The sequence below is a fragment of the Sorex araneus genome, chromosome X (genome assembly GCF_027595985.1).
Source record: "Sorex araneus isolate mSorAra2 chromosome X, mSorAra2.pri, whole genome shotgun sequence".
Lineage (NCBI taxonomy): Eukaryota > Metazoa > Chordata > Mammalia > Eulipotyphla > Soricidae > Sorex > Sorex araneus.
This window is the reverse complement of record NC_073313.1, coordinates 286655674-286677109: the sequence shown is the minus strand read 5'-3', so window position 1 is coordinate 286677109 and position 21436 is coordinate 286655674. Positions and strand designations below refer to the sequence as shown.

The following is a 21436-nucleotide window of genomic DNA, read 5'->3' as shown; positions in this document are numbered from 1 at the left end:
GACCAATAGAAGGAGCCCAAAGCAAGCAGGAAGAAGGAAATTCATGCTATCACTTCCACTAAATCCTGTTTATTAAAAGTGAGTCACTAAGTATAGTTTACTGTTAAGAGGAAGGAAATGAAATTCTATCTTTTGGAGGAAGGAATATCAGAATTTATGGACCTATTTTATTTGCCACATGATATTTTTTCTTTTACTCCTAATTTGTCATGTGTAGTTTGTTTATGTTTGGGGGGCTCAGGGTTTACTCCTGCTCTGTGCTCAGAGAGCACTCCTGGGAGGGCTTGGGACTACCCATGGTGTTGGGGACTGAATCCAGGTTGGCCGCATGCAAGGCCCTAACTGCTGTACTATTGCTCAGTCCCTGTTAGAAGTTGTTTCATCTCAAATGTTTGATCAGATATCAGAAGATCTTCCAAAAGTTCTTCTTTGTTTTTTAATTGCTTCATAACCTCTAACATTTATTTGCTTTTATAAAGGCATAGTGATTTACAAAGATACTTGTAGTTGAGTTTCAGGTATATAGTGCTCCAACACCAATCTCATCACCACTGTTGATTTCATTCCATGAATATCCCCAGGTTTCCTCCCACCTGCCTCGGCCTGCCTCTTGGACAGGCACATTTTAAAACTTTGGTTGTAGTTTGGGTCTCATGGTACAGTGTTGTTGGTTCTCTGGTTTACATATATGAATGTACTATGACTCTGCTCCCTGACTCTATACCTCCTGTTCACTTCTTACTTCCCTTGATTTCTTTTCTTCTTTTATTTCCTGTCCTCATTTCTGTAATCTCAGGCCAATGGTAATCTAGGAGTCACGCATCTTTCATATCTTGCATTGTCTGTCCTGTTACTCCATATACCAAAGATAAATGAGCCCTGGTGTTTGTTTGTTTTCATTTGGTGTTTGTCTGTTTTCATTTGACTTCCCTTCACATGATATTCTTCCATTCCATTCCATCTGAGAACTGCATGATTTCTTTGATCTCTTCAACTGCCTTGTGTTCTGTTGTGCATCTATACCTCCCTTCATCAAACATTCATTTGTCATTGGATGCTTAGGTTGGTTCCATTCCTAGCTGTTTTGCTAATTGATGAGTGAATAATAATGTGCTTGTGTCCTTCAGAATGAATGTTTTTGTGTTTGGGGAGTAGATGCCAAGAAGAGGAATTGCTGGATCTTCTAGCCGCTCTGTTTTCACTTTTCTGAGAAATTGCTGCAATGTTTTCCATAGGGGTTAAATCAGGCAACATTCCCAGCAGTGGATGAGTTTCTTTTTTACTGCATCCCCACCAATACAGATTGTCCTTAGGTTCCTTCCTTCCTTCCCTCCTTCCTTCCTTCCCTCCTTCCTTCCTTCCTTCCTTCCTTCCTTCCTTCCTTCCTTCCTTCCTTCCTTCCTTCCTTCCTTCCTTCCTTCCTTCCTTCCTTCCTTCCTTCCTTCCTTCCTTCCTTCCTTTATATCCTTCTGGGGATATAAAGGTATCAAAAACAAAAAGGGATTTGTTATTATTCATGCCTTAATAAAATATTTCCCAGAGAATTGAACATAAATTTCAATGTGAAAAAGAATTGAAATTCCTGATGTCAGATTTATTTATACAGTTTTAAAAGTTCACATTGGAATTATTATTGCATTGGTTCTCTATTAGTTTTTGTCATATGTAGTAAGGCCAGTCAAATATGTGGAAGACATGGTATAAGTCTCTGTAAGCATTTTTTTTTTTTGGCCACACCTGACAGTGCTCAGGGGTTGCTCCTGAATCTGTACTCAGAAATCACTCCTTGCGGGCTCATGGGACCTTATGGGATGCTCCTATTGAACCCAGGTTGGCGCTTGCAAGTCAGGTGCCCAACCTGCTGTACCATCACTCTGGCTCCCCTGTGTAAGCTCTTGTCTTGTCATTCCTCATATCCTTTTCTGCTCTATATTTTGCTGGTTACCTTTTGTTTTTCTCTTTTCAGCCAGAACGTAAGCTCCTTGAAGTCTGGGTTTCCTGCCTCTTCCCTCCCTTTGTCATCTTGATTTCCATTTGCCCATAGTGCTTAAACACTTAGTTGTGGTGCTCTAATACCTAATTGCATTGATTGTTGAATGGTAAACACACTTTGTTTTCAGTTCTTGCTCACCTTCAGTTGTGCTGTGTAAGAAATTGAATGTACATTTTTTTTTTGTGCTGATGGGTGCCTGAAATAGTGATGCTGTGTGGGTCTGTGATAGGGACCAACTTATACCTGTAGAGCAGGTGTTCTACCAATGAGTCACATGCTGGGCCCAAAGGCAGAGTCTACTTCATTTGCTGAAATTTCTGTCAGATAAATGAATATATTGGGTTAGCATGTTATCTTTTTTGTATGGTAATTTTGTTTTCAGAGTGGAATCAACATTGTTTTTCATCTTGACAAAAGTAATACATGTTTATTATAGACATTTCAGTCTATATAGATATAACAGTATAATTAAAAAACCCACAGTGCTATAATCACAGCTTTCTGTACCTAAACATAATGATTTACCTTCCCCAGTTTGTATATTATTTAGTTATGCCCCATCTGTTTTGAGAATATGTATATAAATTTATTCTCTAAAATAATTTGTCATTCTATTTAAAATTTTTGGTAGTAAGAGTTTTTACATATTTTTATGGAGCTCTTGTACATAATTAAACATGGATAGACTTCTTATTAGTATCAAAGAAAAAACTGAAAGTTGTCTGTTGAAAACTGTGCAAAAGTATGTAACAAACCATAATACCCCTTAATATTTTATAATTAAATGTTACTGTCAGAGAAATCTTGAAGTTATCTTTGGTCTAAAGAACAAATGAGCAATCATTATTCCAGGAAACTATAAAATTAAATCTGGCAAGATCATGTGAATTTCAGTTTAGAATAACAATGGGGGAGATTTATGAATTAAGAAATAAGTTCATTAAACCAGCATGCCAAATTTTAGCAAAGAACTTTTACAACTTTGCATGAAAAACATAGTCACTGTTTTCTAGGAAAATACAATTTAGACATATTAAGTATATGAGTATAGGTAACTATAAAGATGAGTTAATTTTGTTATAAGATTGATAAAAATGGCATTTTGTAGTTTGGATAGAAACAAATTATTAAAAGAGCATAGAGCCAAATGTAATCACCTTTTATGAGGGTGATTTGGAAAACTGTTAACCTAGTCATTTTCTTTTCTCTTTCCCATTAATTTTCCAGGTTGGGGGAGGAAATTTGATAAAATACTCAAGTAATTTGCAGCCAGTGAGGTAGTACCGTGGGTATTGGCACTTGCCTTTCTTGTGGCTGACCTGAGTTTGATCCCTGAGACCCTCTCTGGTCACCCTGAGACCACCACTAGTGGTTCCTGAGTCCCTCTCTGGTCACCCTGAGACCACCACTAGTGGTTCCTGAGTGTAAAGATGGGTGAGCACTGAACTTCCAGGTGGGACCAAAAAGTGAGAACAAGAAAAAGAAAAGAATTTTTATTAACTTATGCAATATAATTGAACAATTTAAAGGGATTGCTGTATTTCATTCAGGATTCTTTACCAAAGATAGGGAAACATGAAGGGGTATATTAGTTTTCTTTAATAAAAACATTCACTTGCTTTGGGGGTGGTGGGAGGGATACTGGGAACCTTGGTGGTGGAGAATGGGCACTAGTGGCGGGATGGGTACTCGATCATTGTATGACTGAAATGCAAGCACGAAAGTTTGTAAGTCTGTAACTATCTCACAGTGATTCATTAAAAAATAAAAAATAAAAATATAAAAACATTTCACTGCTTATTTAGATTTTTGAGAGATTTGTTGTTCTAGTTAAGTCTGTTTAAACATTTAAAATCTAAATGACACATTTTTTTTCTTCTACATTTTATTTTATTGAAGCACTGTAGCTTACAGAATGATTCATAGTTGGGTTTTAGACACATAATGTCCTCTCAGCGATCCCATCGCCAGTGCTCCCAGGCTCCCTGCCTGCTCTCACCCCACCGGCCCTCTTGGCAGGCACTCTTTTAAGTCTGGTCGTTAACGTTTGGTCTCATGATCTCAGTGTCGCTGACTCTGGTGTGGATATTCAGCTCCACATTCCTTAACACCCGGCTGTACCTTGATTCTTGCTCCCTGTTGCTCTTCATCTGTCTCTTCTCCCCAACCCCCTCCACTTGTCTCCTCTCCTCCTCAAACTGTGGGCCGAAGGGTGCTCTAGACACCCCCCCCTTTAAAATCATTACATTTCCTCAACCAGTTACTCCAAACACTACATATAAGTGATTGCAGCCTGTTTTTATCCTTCTTCTGACTTACTTCATTTAACATAATACTCTCCAGTTCCATCCATGTCGCAGCAGATTGCACGATTTCATCATTCCTTGTGGCTGTGCAGTATCCAATTAAGACTATTGGGGCTGGAGTGATAGTACAGCGGATAGGGCATTTGCCTTGCATGCAGTCGACCCAGGTTCGATCCCCAGCATCCCATATGGTCCCCTGAGCATCGCCAGGAGTAATTCCTGAGTGCAGAGCCAGGAGTAACCCTTGTGCATTGCTAGATGTGACCTCCCCCCAAAAAAAGGTAAAAAAAAAAGTAAAAATAAATAAGACTACATTAAAGAGTTTCTGCATGGCAAAAGAAACATGGGCTAAAACTAAAATATAACTGGATAGGAGAAAATATTTTTGGTCAACACGTTAGAAAAAGGGCTGATATCCAGGATATAAAGTATTCACAAAGCTCAGCAACAAAAAATTCCAAAACTCCATCCAAAAATGGGGAGAGAAAATGAACAGGGACTTCTCTGAGGAAGTCCAATGGATGGCCAACAGGCACATGAAAAAAATGCCTATCAGCATTTACTATTAGGGAAATCTAAATTAAGATGACAAAGAGATATCATCTCATATCAGAGAGAATGGCACATATCAAAAATACTGGGACCCATCTATCTGTGTTGGCGAAGGTGTGGTGAAAAAGGACGTCTTGCCCACTGCTGGTGGGATTGCTGTCTGGCTCAGCCCCTATGGAAAACAATATGGAATCTAAATATAAACTGCCAGACAGCCAGTAATCCCATCTTTGGGTATCCACCCATTATGAAACTATGCACACCATTATTCACTGCAGCACTTACATTAGCTAAGGTTTGGAGTCAACTTAGATATCCAGTGAAAAATCTTAGCACTCAGTACAGTAGGTAAGATTTGGAATCAACCAGTCAGAAAGAGAGAGACAGACATAGAAAGATTGCACTCATCTATGGCATATAGAATAACAGAGTGGGAGACTAACACCCAAGAATCGTAGAAATAAGTACCAGGAGGTTGACTCCGTGGCTTGGAGACTGACCTCACATTCTGGGGAAAGGGCAACTCAGAGAAGGGATCACCAACTATAATGTAGTTGAAGGCCATGCGGGGGAAGGGAGTTTCGGGCTGAATGAGGGCTAGAGACTGAGCACAGTGGCCACTCAACACCTTTATTGCAAACCTCAACAGCTAATTAGAGAGAGAGAACAGAAGGGGATGCCCTGCCACAGTGGCAGGGTGGGGTGGGGGGAGATGGGATTGGGGAGGGTGGGAGGGATGCTGGGTTTACTGGTGGTGGAGAATGGGCACTGGTGAAGGGATGGGGTCCCGAACTTTGTATGAGGGAAGCATAAGCACAAAAGTGTATAAATCTGTAACTGTACCCTCACGGTGATTCACTAATAAATAAATAAAAAAAAAAGAAAAAAAAAGATTTGGAATCAACCTAGATGTTAATGGTTGTTTTGGAATAAACCATGAAAATGTGATATAAATGGCACATTTTTTATGGATTGTTTTTCAGATTCAATTAATTTGCCAGCAAAATAATATAATAGTATTGGAAGATACAATAAAGAGACTTAGATCTGTAAGTATATTTTTGGTAAATATATAAAAGATCATTTCCATGTAGTTTGTAAGTTTATGAAAAATGTGTATGTGTTTTGACTTGTATGCCCTTTTTGAACAATAAAATATGTGTTTTTTTAATTAGCACCATGACTTGTGTATCTCTATACAATTGGCTTTGATGCCTAGAGATCCTTCTGTCTATAAGGGAGATACTTTTCTTTCTCCATTTCATCATTATTCCTTTCTTTCTTAGTGGTGGAGAGAAATTTTGCTTGGTTTTATTAATGTCCTTAGCTGGTACTTGGTTTGAAATGATCACTGTGAGTAATTTAATTCTCAAAGTATAATGTGCATTTATTTATATACTAACATCTATTCCTTTTAGTGACAGTTTAAGTTATAACTTCTGTTTCTTATATCTTATTTGTGTATTATGGTGAAATGATAACTTTTCTGCTCAAACATTTTAATGTTATTTAAATCTCTGAAATGTCCTGTGTGAAAGTGGATCTGATTTCTCCTAATAAAGTTTGGTGAAAATTTTAAAAAGTATTAGTAAAATAAATACTAAAAATTTGGTTATCCCGTGTTGACTTAACTTATACATTTGTTGAACAGCTATTGAATATAACTTAGATGTTATTCATAGATTATTCAGTAGAAAAAAAAGCAAGTTAATTGCCTCTTCTAAGCAAGTTAATTGCCTTGGGCATATATTAGATCTATGGACGTTCCTGACCTCTGAAATTTCTTTTCTTTTTTTAAAATTTATTTTCTATTCTTCCCCTTAAAATTATTGAGTAAATTAGAGGTGCTAATTTACTTTTCAGAAATTTAGGCAAAGGAAAGTGTCTAATTTTTTGTTGGTTTGTTTTTGGGCCATACCAGCCATGCTCAGGGCTTCCTCCTGGCTCCTCTCTCAGAGGTCACTCCTGGTGGACTCTGGAACCATATGGGACATCCAGGATCACACCCTGGATCAAACCCAGTTGGCCACGTGCAAGGCAGACACCCTTTCTATTGCACTATCTCTCAGCCCCAGAAGGTGTCTAACTTTTAAAAGTATTAATAAACTCTACTTTCTTTATGTGTATATGTGTGGGCCAGACCTGGCTGTGATCAGGGCTCACTCCTGACTCTGCATTCAGGGTCACTCTTGGCAAGCATAGGGACCATATGGGATGCTGACCATCGAACCCGGGTTGGCTGTGTGCAATTCAAGTGCCCTCCCCGCTGTACTATTGCTCCAGCCCATTGATGAATTATTCTTAAAATCCTAAACATTATTACTATTAAGGATCCTGTTTGTTGTCAACTTTCGTTTAGAGGTAATGCTAATAGTTTAGCTTAAAATAATGACCTGATTTTTCCCTCCTTGACAAGATAATTTTAGAGACTGAAAAAGCACAAAATAAATCTCCTTCCAGACTTGATTCCTTTGTCAAGGCTTTGGAAGCAGACAGAGACTACTACAAGAACGAAACTCAGCTTTTGAGAAAAATGATTAGAAGTAGATCAAAAAGTCCAAGGCGCCCGTCTCCATCATCCAGGGTAGGTTTGGAAACATAAATTATATTTTGGAAAAGTTCAACTTCTACTGATATACTGATATATTTAACCTGAGAATAGTTGATTCTAATTTAGCAAAGAGCTTGGAAGACAGTGAACTCTGGCACAGTGAACTGTGATTTTGGTTCTTTATCAGAATTAATCAGATAAATGTGGAAGTAAACACAAATGTGGAGCAATTTGGGATGAAGCTGTTCAGAAAGATAATTTTTTAAAATCTGTGTCATACTGCACTGCACTGTTGTCCCGTTGTTCATTGATTTGCTCAAGCGGGCACCAGTAACGTCTCCATTGTGAGACTTGTTGTTACTGTTTTTGGCATATTGAATATGCCACAGGTAGCTTGCCAGGCTTTGCCATGCGGGCGGGATACTCTTGGTAGCTTTCCACCGGGCTCTCCTAGTGGGGCGGAGGAATCAAACCCAGGTCGGCCACGTGCAAGGCAAATGCCCTACCCGCTATGCTATCATTCCAGCCCCCTTATCTGCACCCCCAACCCCATCTCAGTCTGTTTCTCATTCTGAGTGGAGCCAGAGATGATGCCCCTCTCTTCCCCTCCCTTCCACTTCCTTCTCCTCCCCTCCTCCCTCCCTTCACCCATTTTCTTCCTTCTTCCCTCCTCTGCCCACCCTTCTCCTCCCTCCCTCCCTTCACAGATTCTCTCAGGTCTCCCCTCCCCTCCTCCCTTCCTTCACCATTCTCTCCCTTCTCCCCTCCTCTCCACTTCCCCTCTTCCCCAGCTTTTCAGCTTCCCTTCACCTCCCCACTGCAGTGCTTAGGGGCTACGCCTGGCTCTGTGCTCAAGATGGTCTCTGGTAATGCTTTAGAGGCTCTCTGAGGTGCTGGAAATTGGATTGGGGTTGGCCCTGTGCAAAGCCTTAGCTCCTGTCCTATCTCTCCCGCTTACCCTGCGCGTTTTTAAGAGACTACTGAGCTATAGTATACCAAAATTCAAGCCCCATATTGCCTGATTTCCATTTTTTTTTCCCAGTCAGGTGTCATGAGAATAGTAAATTGTAAAGTTGGAGTGTCAGAATTTTGTCCTGAGCCCCTTTTCCTAGGACAGAATTCTGCATGTCTGAGCGGCAGGGAAATCCCTGCTGAACTGTTGTTCTCTATCCACTCTGCCCACCTACCCCTGCAGCTGGTTCTACAGCTTCTAATCCAGGCTGTTGCTCCTGCACCACAGCTGAGCTCCTGGAACTCCAGGGCTAGACCCTCACTGATCATCCCAGGAGGCTGAGGCAGCAGTCTCTTTTAAAAGTCATTATTTGTGGGGGAGGGGCCATACATGGCAACTTACAGGGGCTACACCCTGCTCTCAGGTGGCCATTTCGGGGCCCAGGGGTGCTGGGGGGACATACGGTGCTGGGGATTGAACCTAGGTTTTCAGCATGCAAAGCATGTGCTCTGGCCTTTTGAATTAATTCAACTTTTGGTGCATATTTTTCCGTGATGACAGAGTGCTGCACATCCCTCTCTGTTTGGCCATCGTCTAACTTACCTTTTCCTTAAAAGATAGTTTAAGTATAGCTATTTTTTTTTCCTAAGTAGAAACTGGGTGTCATCCTTTATAGCACTTTTCTATTTGTACCACATGTCAAAGACTTTCAAATCTCTTATAGGGTACAAATTGTGATATAGAGCTTATGAAGTCAGCAAGGGATCGTGAGGAACTTAAATGCATGCTGGAAAAATATGAGCGTCATTTGGCAGAAATTCAGGGTAATGTCAAGGTTCTTACATCTGAGAGAGATAAGACCTTTCTTCTTTATGAGCAGGTAAAATTATTTGTAACTAAAATTTGAAAATAAATTTTAGAGATATGTAATTCTTTAAGTTCTATGAGAACGATTAAATCTTTCTACTTAATCTGACATTTTGGAATTATGTTTGTTAAGACAATCTTAATGAAATGAGTTAACCCTGAGCATTACTGGGTGTGGTCCCTCAAACCAACCAAACAAAAAACATACATATATGATCCCCCATCCAAAAAATCATACATATATATAAAGACTGACTATTTTGGAATGAGAAATTAGGCATATGATAATGATGTGGTATGATAAGTTCAAAGTAAAAAGGTTGATTTTGAGTTAAAAATGCTAACATCTCACTTTGATGTACTGTCTATCACTTTTAAGTTCAGCCACATAATTTTTTTAAAGAGTAAAGTTAGTTTGTAGGCAATCTAATTTTAGCTTAAGGTAGTAGAAATCTTATTTTATTATTTTTCTTTTTGGGTCACACCCGGTGATGCACAGGGGTTACCTCCTGGCTCATGCACTCAGGCATTACTTCTGGCGGTGCTCAGGGGACCATATGGGACGCTGGGAACCATACCCGGGCTAGCTGTGTGCAAGGCAACTGCCCTATCCACTGTGCTATTGCTCCAGACCCAGTAGAAATCTTATTAGTCAGAATTTTTTGTTCTATTTTTTAAATTTTATTAAATCACTATGATTTACAAAGTTTTTCATAGTTGAGTTTTAGAATCTTTCAGTAGATAAATGTTAAACTCCATATTTTACCCAGCTTTAACAATATCAAATTTTATTTAGAATTTAGTTTTTTTGTGTAGTTCTGGCTTACCTCTACAAGGGATCACTGTAACTGTCATCCCGTTGCTCATCGATTTGTTCGAGCGGGCACCAGTAACGTCTCTCATTGAGAGACTTATTGTTACTGTTTTTGGCATATCCAATACATACGGGTAGCTTGCCAGGCTCTGCCGTGCGTACAAGATACTCTTGGTAGCTTGCTGGGCTCTCCGAGAGGGGCAGAGGAATTGAACATCGGTCGGGCGTGTGAAAGGTGAACGCCCAACTGCTGTGCTATTGCTCCCTACAAGGGATAGGAAAAAAAAATTGTAAAATGCAGACCGTGTTTTCTGTTTGAAATCAAGTTGCAGAGATAAGTTTTTTGTGTGTGTTTGTTTTGTTTTTGGGCCACACTTGGTAGTGCTCAGGACTTCCTCCTGGCTCTGTGTGGGCTCCTGGTGGCTCAGGGGGACTGTATAGGGTGCTGGGATTGAGCCAGGTCAGCTGCATGCAAGGCATGCATGCCCCATCATCTCCCAGCATTTAAAGTTGTCTTTTACATATTGTTTGTTGTTTTAACACTTGTAGTCTAGAAGATAAGTAATAACAAAAAGTAATGCTTTTTAAAGTTATGGTGAACAAAGAACTATTTGCTAAATGATGTCTTGTTCAAGTAGTCCAAGATTCATGGGGTTTCTGCTATCTTGAAAGGGGTAGAAAGCGACATTCCCGAGAAAGGAGATTTATGAGATATAAAGGGTAAGATTAGTGGGCGGGACATAGTAGAGTGGGGAGGGCATTGCCCTGAATGCAGTAGACCTGGGTTTCATTCCCAGCACCGCACATGGTTTCCCAATCTCATCAGGAGTTATCTCTGAGTGCAGAGCCAGGGTAAGCCCTGGGTGCCATCGGCTGTGGCCCAGCCCCACTGCCATCCCCCACAGAAAAGAGATTAATCCTAGAATAGGGGCCTAGTATGGAGGGATAGTACATAAATAGAGAGATAGTACAGGGGGTGTGGTACCTACATTTTGCTAAACTGACCCAATTCAATTGCAGCACCACAAGTGGCCCCTGGACCATCACGGGGGCCAGGATTAGCCCTGAGAGCCGTGAGGTTTGGGCTCAACCCCCATCATCACCAAAATTAAAACTAGTTTAAGAGGTGTGTGTTAGAGTAAGGAGAAACAAAGAAATGAAAGGTAGATTGAATTATAGTAGGAGTTAGCAAACTTCTTTCTATACAGGTCAGATAATAAAGACTTTGCAGGCCATTGATCCCTGCCAGAACTATTTAACTATGTTGTAGAATGAAAATGGAATGTATACACATACATATGAATGAATTTGACAGTGCTACTAAAAAGTTTAATTTATGATATGGAAATTAGAATTTATTATGTTTGCTTATTATAAAATATTATTCTTTTGGTTAAAAACAATTTAAAAACATAAAAGACATTCTTAGTGTATAGGCCTGCAGAAACAGGAAGTGGACTGAATTTGACCTACGAGTTGTATGTTGTCAGCCAACTTCTGAAATAAATAAGAGAGGCTGTTCAGAGAGGTCTTTCAGGGCCTTTATACTTGGCACACTAAGTGGGCAGTCAGTTGTTTAGTGCAGAAGGAGTGTGACCAGAGTAACAGACAGTTACAGTTTTAACTTGGTAACAATTTTGTATGACCTTATATATTCTATGCCATTTTCCTATTTAACAATTTCTCTTTTAAGAAAATTAAGGAGGGGGATAGAGAGATAGCTCAGGGTGGAGTGCATACCTTGTAAGCCCAGCCCCAAATTTGATCTCTTGAACTTCCTGTGCTGTCCCCTCCCCGCCCCAGGTCTGGTCTGGTCACACCCAGTGTCCCTACCACCGCTGGGTCCAAGCAGCACCATCCTACCAGCATCCAGCACCACGAGTTGTGGTTCCCTGGGCTCAGGTACCACTGGAGAGAGACATATTTTAAAAAAAAATTTTGCTTACATTTTCTAGTCATTCTTATGCCTAGTGTATATTCCCACGCCATTAATTTTTATTTCTTCAGCTTCTTCTATGAAATCTTTTTTCTATTATACACCCCCCTCCTCTTCAGATCTCAGATTGTCTGCTCTTTGTCAGTAGAATAGTCTCAAGGTGGCAGGGAGGACTCAGGCCTGGGTGGAGTCTACCATAAGCCCCGTGATTTTTGTTACACATCTGGACTTGTCCCTGAACTACTCCAGGGATGCACATGGTGCTGGGAATCCTGTGCTGGGACTCGGGCTGGGTCAAGCTTGTGCTCTGTTCCAGCCAGCCACTGCTCCATCGCCCAGTTCCCACAAGCACAGATTGTTTGTATTTGGACACACCTGACAATGCTCAGGACTTCTACCTAGCTCTCTGTTGAGGGGTCACTCCTGGCGGTGCTTGGGGAACCATATGCAGTGCCAAGGATTGAACTAGGGCTGGCCATCTGTTGGGAAGTGCTCTGTGTTATCGCTCTGGCCTTCCACATGTAAAATGTATTATCTTTCTGATCCCCAGTGAAAAATGTCTTAAAAATTGGAAGAATAAGAAACATAGGCTCTTTAGTAAATGGCTTTCACATTTGTCACAGTAGCCCAGGCATGAAATAATAAGAGACTATACTAGGGTGTTATCTATGGAAATAAGGAAAGAGACAGCTACAAAGACACAGGAACACTTGGTTTTGTTTTAGGGAAAAGAGAGAAATGAAAAAGTCTGAAGTTCTGTTTGAATGTCTGAAAGACTGTGCAACATAGAAGAAAACAGGAGTTATTGGTGCTGTAAGGGAAAGATAGGTTTGGTTTCATATAAAGATGGTGGCAGTGCATTCTGGAATAATTGTCATTAAACGGTAAGAAATGTGGTGTAGAAAAAGAGGCAAGAACTGAGCATATAGATTTAGAAGTCATCTGCTGAAAAGATGAATTCTGAGCTTTCCGAGTTGATGAGGTATCTTAATGAGAAAGCTGTAAATAGAGGAATAAAGATGGCCAATTAGTGATCTCCAAAGTTTTATTCAGTTGGCAAAGAAACCTTCAAAAGAGATTATGAAGACAGAAACCTAAGAATGATGTTATAAGTCCCAAGTGATCTTGAAGGGGGGTGTGACATATTACAGAAACACAGATTACAGAACTGAGGGAAGGCCACCAAATTTGGTGGCGTTGATTGTTATTTAAAATTTTATAGAGTGCTGAAAATGGGAGCCGGAGTTGAGACTGGAGTTGAGAGAGTGAGAGCTCCTGGGGTTTACCTTCAATCACTCAAACAATCTCATCCGGAAGGGCAAGTCTCTAGAGAAATAAACCTCCATTCTGGTCTGTGAATCCACCTGTACGAAAAATTGGAAATACTCACCTAGGGGCTGAATTTCCCTTTAAATCCTGCAAATGGTATTGAATTTGACCCCACGTATGAGGGGACCAAATATATCTTTGGGGGGTGACACAAAAAGAGGATCTGTTTCAGTCACAAAATAGTCTCATTTGTTGTTCTGAGACTTTGACCAGCCTCTGGACCTTGAGCAATGCTTGTTGAAAAGTGTCCAGTTGTTCGATGTCACGATTGACTGTAGCCTGCACTGTCCAGTGGCAGTGAGAGTCATTTTGCTACGTTTTGGTGAAATCCTGCATCAGAATTGAGGGTTGAAGATCCGTGCCCGCAGCAGCAGCCTCGTGGTCAACGGCAGTGAGTTCCAGGAGAGCAGCTGTCAGGGCTCCAATGAATTGCTGGGCATGCGAGGGAAGGTATGTCCTGACTGCTGTCACGAGTCCTCCAGCAGGTCAGATTTACCCCTGGGTGAGGATTTCCAATTTTTCATAGAGATGGATTCACAAGCCAGAATGGAGTGTTGACCTAGAGGAGTTAAGTTAGTGGTAAAAATGCTTGTGAGAGAAAACACTGGTTGTTGGTGATCAGAGCAGTATGCATTGTGGGCTTGCTGTGGATCCACGTTGGGGTGTGGAGAGAAAGACAAAGTTCCAATACAAATGGAATCAAGGGAGTACCCTGGAGAGAAGTTAAAAGGTTCCTTCCTCATCCAGGAACTGAGGCATCTGGGGGTTCCAAGGAGGGAGTTGAAGGAAGGAATCATTAGTCCAAACACAGGGTCCTGGCATTGTCCAATTAATAACCTGTAAAAGAGAGGGGTAAGGAATATTCTTTTTCTTTTTTAGCATTTTGTATCACACCCAGCAATGCTCAGGGATTACTCCTGGCTCTGTGCTCAGGAATTACTCCTGGTGGTGCTTGGGGGACCATATGGGATGCCAGGGATTTGAACCTGGGTTGACCACGTTCATGGCAAATACCCTACCTGCTGTACTATCACTCCAGTGCCAGGAATATTCTTAATGTGATGCCATTATATGTTAAAGGAGCAAGGGGCCTTTATCTGGGTCCTCTGTTGCTGGCTTCTCCTCACAAATGTTCCTTGTGACTTCCAGCCGTGGTCAGCTTAGCCAGCCTGAGGGCTGAATTGGGCAGAATTGTGTCCGGTGAATTGGACACTTGATGAAGCATAATGGGACCCAGAGTTTCTGCCATCTGTTGAAATACAAGCATGACCTTTTCCTCCCACGAGGAGCTTTCTGGCGGCATTCTTTGTCAGTTTTAGCCCAAATAGGAGAATTAATTGTTTCCTGAGTGGAGGCTACTCCCTTTTTTGTTTTCTAATAACCGTAGAAAATTCTTCCTGCTGAGCAGTTTATGTTCACTGTTGTGCTTCTGGAAGGCCAACAGTTCCTCCTGTCCGGGGTGGGGCTGTCTGAGTTGGGGATACTGAGCGAGGGCAGACCCAATTAATGGCTCCTAGCGGTTTTGGCAAATCATTACAAGTTTTGAGATTATAATGGCAAACAGAATTTTTTTTTCCTGCTTTTTGGGTCACACCTGGCGATGCACAGGGGTCACTTCTGGCTCTGCACTCAGGAATTACCCTCGGCGGTGCTCAGGGGATCATATGGGATGCTGGGAATCTAACCTGGGTTGGCTGCATGCAAGGCAAACACCCTACCCGCTGTGCTATCGCTCCAGCCCCAAACAGAATTGTTTTGGATTCTATTACGAATAGTAATATAACCCAAATACTCCTACAGGGTCAGCATCTGGATTTTTTCTGTGGCTGTTTGTGATCCAGTCACCGGCAGGTATACAACTACATCTTCATACAATCTCTGAAACTCTCTATCATTAGAACACACAAGCAAGATATTATCCATATAATGAATATTATAATCCATATAATATCATCCATATAATAAGCCTAGGGAAACTTAGTATGAGAACACAAAGCCAAAGCAACCAGATATTGAAATTCCACTGTGCCAGCTCTTGGCATGAGCAAGGCCAACATGGCAAGGTGCGTTGCTTTTTCGGCCTTTGCCATTCCCCTTCACTTAGCAGCATCTCATAAGTCAATTGGATCCCTGAAAAGCTTTGCTCAGAATGACCTAGGGAGTCAGGTTTTGCTCTGGCCTCATCACTGAACCACATTGTCCATTGTGTGTACTGAGAAAGGCTTGAGCATGTTTTGTCGACCACATGAAAACCCTGGGATGCCCAACAGGGGCCTTCACCCCAGCCGATCAAACCTGGTTGGCAAATACCTTCCCCGCTGTGCTATCATTCTGGCCCTGAGTAGCCCATTCTTAACCCTGTGTAAGACGGAGGCCAATTATCCTCCAGATGGATGGGGAGAAAGAGACGAAGTTCATGCAGCCTAGTTGGGGATTGACCATTTGGGTTCGATAAAGGTCTCAGCTGTGAGCCTAGATTTGGGCTGTGTCCCCAGTAGCCCGGACCCTGCCAGACAGGAATGATGGTCTGCCTCAGCGTCTAAGGGAGTGGCAGCTCATCATACACATCCCCTTCATCTGCTGTACTGGACACTGAGGCTTACGGAGGAGATGGGGGTCTTTCCAGCTTGATGTCAGTGCTGACTGTTAAATTGTTGGCACTGGGGAGGTTTTTCTACCTAGCTCTCAGGGAAAGTGCTTACCTTTCTTTGGGCCTTGGGCATGGGAGTAGCCGAAGGGGTGACTCTCTCTTGGCATTAGGAAACTTTCTTTGTTTCAACTTTCATTTTCTTGAAAGTCTCTCTACCCAACTCATGAGAAAAATCTCCCCTCTCATACTTAATCTCCTCTCTAAGGTACCTTCCAGAATCTGCATACTGAGGTCCAGAGTCCTCCAAGTCACCCAGAATTGTGGGGGGATCTGAGCCCCATCCTTGAGTGCCTTGCAAACATTATCCCTAATCATTTCCCAAACCTTGCCCTCTAAAGTGCCCTTATCAGGAAACCAAGGATGAAATCTGTAGACAATCTTGAGGCAAGATCAGAATTTGTCAATAAAGGGGTTGGCTCATACAGTCCACAGGAGAGATATCTACAGGGCTTGGCGCAGAACTGGTTTAGTCCCATCCTAGCAGGCAGGAGTAGGGCTAGGAGTTCATTCCCCAGGGTCCTGGAAATCTGTTATCCCACTCACTTCTCTAAATAGGGGAGTAGACTAGATTCTAACTCTCTGGTATCCTGGAAAATGTGTTATTCCACTCAGCTCTTGTGTGTGTGTGTGTGTGTGTGTGTGTGTGTGTGTGTGTGTGTGTGTGTGTGGCTATCGGTAGGACCCTGAAAAATCCGTAAAGTTGGGGGTCCACCGAATGCAGTACTTCCATTTTTAGGGTCCCTGTGTGGGTGCCATTTGTTACCATCCAACAGTGACTGTCCCTTGGTGTATTAGGGACCAATAGTCATCCCTCTGCTGAGGGATGGAAGAATGGGTTGCAGGCTGGTGGCTGACAACATTTTACTTGAAATCAGACAGCTTATATAGGAAAAGTGTAAGGGCTGGGGGCCAGGGATTAACCTGGGTTTGGTTGAACATAAATATAAATCAGGTTGAACATAAATATAAACAGATGTAAAGCTCTTCCTTCAGGGGAAATACTTTCAAGAGATCTACCCAAGGGTGTCACTCCATTTGGGGGAGGCTTCAGTATTCTGGATTCTGGTCCCAATAATAGCATGTAAAAAAAGATTACATCACAATAAAACAAGACAGAATGGTGGACAAAGTAGCAGCACTGAGTGACAGATTTTTCACAACACGGGATATACAGAGCTCAAAGCAGGGGACAAAGCTGGTAGGGAGAGTGCTGTTGTAGGTGAGAGGAAATAACTGAATCAAGGATTCACTTTTCATAACCCTGTCTTTCCATTTTGTTGTTTCTGGTCTGACAAGGGTCACACATCTGGTTCTGGTGCCGTTAATTGTGTTCCTCCAGTAGCCACATGCTTTCTGTGGTGCTGAGGGTCATTAGTAGCAGAGCTTCTGGGATGGTGCCTGGGCCTGTCGATGTCAGGGGGTGTGTGGCTTTGACATCCTTGCAGGCCAGACAGGTGCTCTACCACTGAGCTGTCCCTAAAGTGTGGGGCCTCCCCAGCAGAGAAACGAAGAGACGGTGGACTACAGCCTGATGGTGAAAATGACCCGTTTAATGCAGAGCTGCTAGCATACAGATACAGGGCTTCATGTCAGTGTGATTGATCGTTTACAGAGGGTAAAACATTCCGGCAGAGTTCTCTGGGGGAGATAAACTCAAGGAGATGCTCTGTTCTCCCAGGGACATCTATATTGCTTTTCTTTTCCCTCTAGTTGTATATCTCAGACAATTATATCAAACAATTAATCAAACAATTTGGAGTGTTAGGAACTACAGCAATGAAGCCAGAGTCAAGTAATTGTAATGGGTGTCTGGGAATAGATACATTTCAGAGTCAGTCAGCTTCCAAATAATTAGGAGCAGTGTTAATGGTCTTTTCATGTTTAAGCAAAAAACCTAGCTCTGTAGTAAAATATGAAAAGGCTATAGGGGAAATAGAAAAGCAGGTACAAATACACAGTACTTCAAATACAAAGCGTGACAAATAGAAAGTGAAGAATTACCAGAAAGTTTTGGCTTATAAGTAATTGATTAACTTGGGGAATTGAGAAAATGAGAGGTAAAACCCAAAGGAAAAGTTAAAGATAAACTTGGGCGGGATAAGGGATGCTCACAAGAGCACTGTAAGCTTCTCTGGCAGGAGGAAAGGGGGCAATTCACTGATGAAACCTAAAACACTGGGGTTAATATCCAACACCTGGGCATGTTAAGTCAGGGATTTTCTTAGAAGATGAATTAGAAGAATAAAGTTCAGGACTGGTGGAGGCTTAGCCCTGGAACTTGTTGATGTAAATGCATCTGACTAACAAGTGTATACAGATTATGTTGGTTTATCAGTGAGAATCGGTGGGCCTTTCTGTTAGGGCAAAGGTAGTTGGAATATGGTCCTTGCAAATACATTTATTTAAAGACTGTAACACTATGAAATGCTTATTAAGCCAGTACTGGATTCAAATGTGTATCACAAAAGCACAAAATCAGTCTTATTTTGCCACGGTCATCCAACAACAGTGTGAGCTGGGCAGTGGAAGGGACTCGATGCCTGAAGGCTGGGTGAAATGACACAGTGTCTGCACACGTCCGCCTGTGTATAAATATTGTGTGTGATATATAATGTAAGTGCTATACAAATAAGTTGTTGTACAGTATAATTTAAGGAAATAATGAAAAAAAGTTGATATATATGTTTAGCTATTTGGATGTGAGAGCCAAATTATGCCTTTTCTTTAAAAATATATTTTTTTGGCAGGGGGAGGGGGGCACACCTGTCAGTCCTCAGAGCTTACTCCTGGCTCTGCACTTGGGATCACTCCTGGCTGGTCTTGCTCATGGACTTCCAGGGATAGATTACTCTGGACCCAAAATGAGTGTGTGTGTAAAGTGATATGTGTGATACCCTTTCAGTAACAGTATTGCAACCCCCAGTGCCTGAAAGGGAAGTAAAGAAGAGAGGGAGAGAAGGGGGGAGAGAGGAAGAGAGAGGGGGGAATAGGGGAGGGAGAGAGGAAGGAGGGGGCAGGAGGGAAGAAGAGAGAGGGAGGGAGGGAGGGAGGGAGGGAGGGAGGGAGGGAGGGAGGGAAAATGTCTGCCACGGAGGGGTGAAGACAGGAAGGAGGGAAAGGGAGACATTGGTGGTGGGAAATGTACATTGGCGAGGGGACAGTGCTGGAACACTGTATGACTGAGACTCAATCATGAGCAGCTTTGTAACTGTGTCTCTCACAGTGATTTAATTAACAAAAACACACAGGGGTTCTTCTGCATGCAGCATAAGCACCCTACTCGGGAACTATGGCTGCAGTCCAAAGCATGTCTTTCTAAAGCTGGTTAAATAAGAGTGTGTTTCTGTGTGTTTAAATCAGGCACAGGAAGAAATTGCTCGACTTCGACGAGAAATGATGAAGAACTGTAAGTCTCCTAAATCAACCACAGCACACGCTATCCTGCGCAGGGTGGAGACAGAGAGAGATGTGGCCTTCACGGACTTACGAAGGATGACCACAGAAAGAGACAGTCTGAGGGAAAGGCTGAAGGTCGGGAGAACTCTCCTCAGTCTGAGTGTGGATGGCAAGAGCACTAAGGCAACAAATGGCACTGAAAATATTTTATCTTATTTTTTAAACAGATTGCTCAAGAGACAGCATTTAATGAGAAGGCTCATTTGGAACAAAGGATAGAAGAGTTGGAGTGTACAGTTCATAATGTAAAGAAAAATTATTTTTGCATTTATGGCTATTAAATCCACTGTCAGGGGATTTACTTCTCCTTTTTTCTTATTTATAATTCTTTGTGTTTAGGCTCTTCTTTAAGGTTTTATATATGGTGTAAATAGTTACTCTTCACCCATTTTTTTATTGTTGCTTTTACATTATTCTAAAAATGTAAGGACTTTTTCTGTTCGTTGATAGGTGTGTTCGTTATGAAAAAGCAAACACTCTAGTGTCTGGAGGACAGGACAGGCAGTAGGGCACTTGCCTTGGATTTAGCAGATACCAATTAAAATCCCAGGCATTAGATGTGGTCCCTGAGCACTACCAAGGATCACTCCTGAATGCAGAGCTAGGAGTAGCCCCCGAGCACTTCCAGCTGTGGTCTCAAAGAGCACAAAAACTCTGGGGTGATTTCTCAGGCATTTCAGCAACTTTTTCATATCACAGCCTTGCTGAAGGCAACATTGTTGGATACAGAGAAAATTACTTATTCTACCTAAAGAAGAGTTAAAATAGATGAAATTGGGAAGAAGTAAAAACCAAGGATGAAAGTATGTTTAAACTAAATTTAAAGATGAAATATCACATTTTTACTAATTGAGGATTTGAGATGTTATATATTGAGATGTAACACTAAAGAACTAGCTTTCTCTTTCAAATTTAATTAAATACACTTAAAATCTCACTGTATTATTACGCTAATTAGTAAAATCAACAGATGGTAAAAGTTTTCCTCCGAATCCATATATATATATATATATATATATATATATATATATATATATAAAATTTGTTAATTATACCCAATTTGTTCATGTTGGACAACAAAGTAAAATTTCTCTGAAGGGGTTAGGGCCCCTGCAAGGCTTCAGTCCCTGTTGCCCTAGTTCAATCCTTTGACTCCTCAAGGTCTCCATTATTGCTGGATGTAGCTCTGGATGTAACCCAGACACCTCCTGAGCTTAGCCAGGGGGGACCCTGGAGGACTCCCAGAATTGTTGGGGTGGTCCCTGGCATGACAGCGCCGAGCAGCACTGTGCTCTTGGTTCCTCACATTCAATCACTGGTTCGTTTGCCAACTCTTACCAGGAGTGGTCCTCCCTGAGCACTTCTTTGGAGACCCGCCCCACCTCACTCCTGCAGAAATACTTTAAATAGGATATGGATACTGTAATAAAATCAAGCCAGACTGAAATGTAGCCTGTAATAGGCTCCATAGTTGGGCTAGACTGTGCTGCCTTATCTTCACCCTCACTCCACTGTTCCAGTTAATGAACTTCTTGCAGATTGTGTTCTGAGCACTCACCACATAAATCTACCATGCAGTTTCTATAAGCAGTTGGTCTCTTTAAACAGATCACTGGTAGATTATGGCCAAAGAAATAACCTTGTCATTCTACTTACATAGCTTGATGATGAGCGTATGGAACAAATGTCAAATATGACTTTGATGAAGGACACCATAACCACTGTGGAAAAAGAAATGAAATCACTAGCAAGAAAGGCAATGGATACGGAAAGTGAACTTGGCAGACAGAAAGCAGAAAATAATTCTTTGAGGTAAATTAAATTACCTTTAAACAATAATAGTTTACTATAACCAATAGCTCTGCTTTTTAATAATGCATTTTGTAATGATAATTAAGTGATGCATTTTAATATATGAAAGGATTGTAGGAACTTCTGCACATAATGATTAGTCCCATACTGGTAATGCCACACTAAAGTTGAATTCAGACGTCTAATAATCTCTTTTTTATTGTTTACATTAATTTTAT

At 41.5% G+C, this 21436-nt stretch overlaps 1 protein-coding gene across 10 annotated transcripts in view; it reads left to right on the top strand.

The window, feature by feature from the left end:
• The window catches only part of TSGA10 (testis specific 10), a 132545-nt gene that overhangs the window by 28325 nt on the left and 82784 nt on the right, over nucleotides 1-21436 (top strand). For 8 of the 10 annotated variants that reach the window (XR_008627461.1, XR_008627462.1, XM_055123507.1 and 5 more), the window contains 6 exons: nucleotides 5835-5900; nucleotides 7268-7435; nucleotides 9079-9234; nucleotides 19311-19481; nucleotides 19574-19651; nucleotides 21067-21218. Coding sequence is in view for 8 of the 10 variants with exons in the window: in XM_055123507.1 (XP_054979482.1) it covers nucleotides 5835-5900; nucleotides 7268-7435; nucleotides 9079-9234; nucleotides 19311-19481; nucleotides 19574-19651; nucleotides 21067-21218 (791 nt within the window). In the remaining 2 variants the exon portion in view is untranslated. The remainder of the gene's footprint in view (nucleotides 1-5834; nucleotides 5901-7267; nucleotides 7436-9078; nucleotides 9235-19310; nucleotides 19482-19573; nucleotides 19652-21066; nucleotides 21219-21436) is intronic. The other 2 variants (XM_055123510.1, XM_055123508.1) reach the window with 2 other exon arrangements.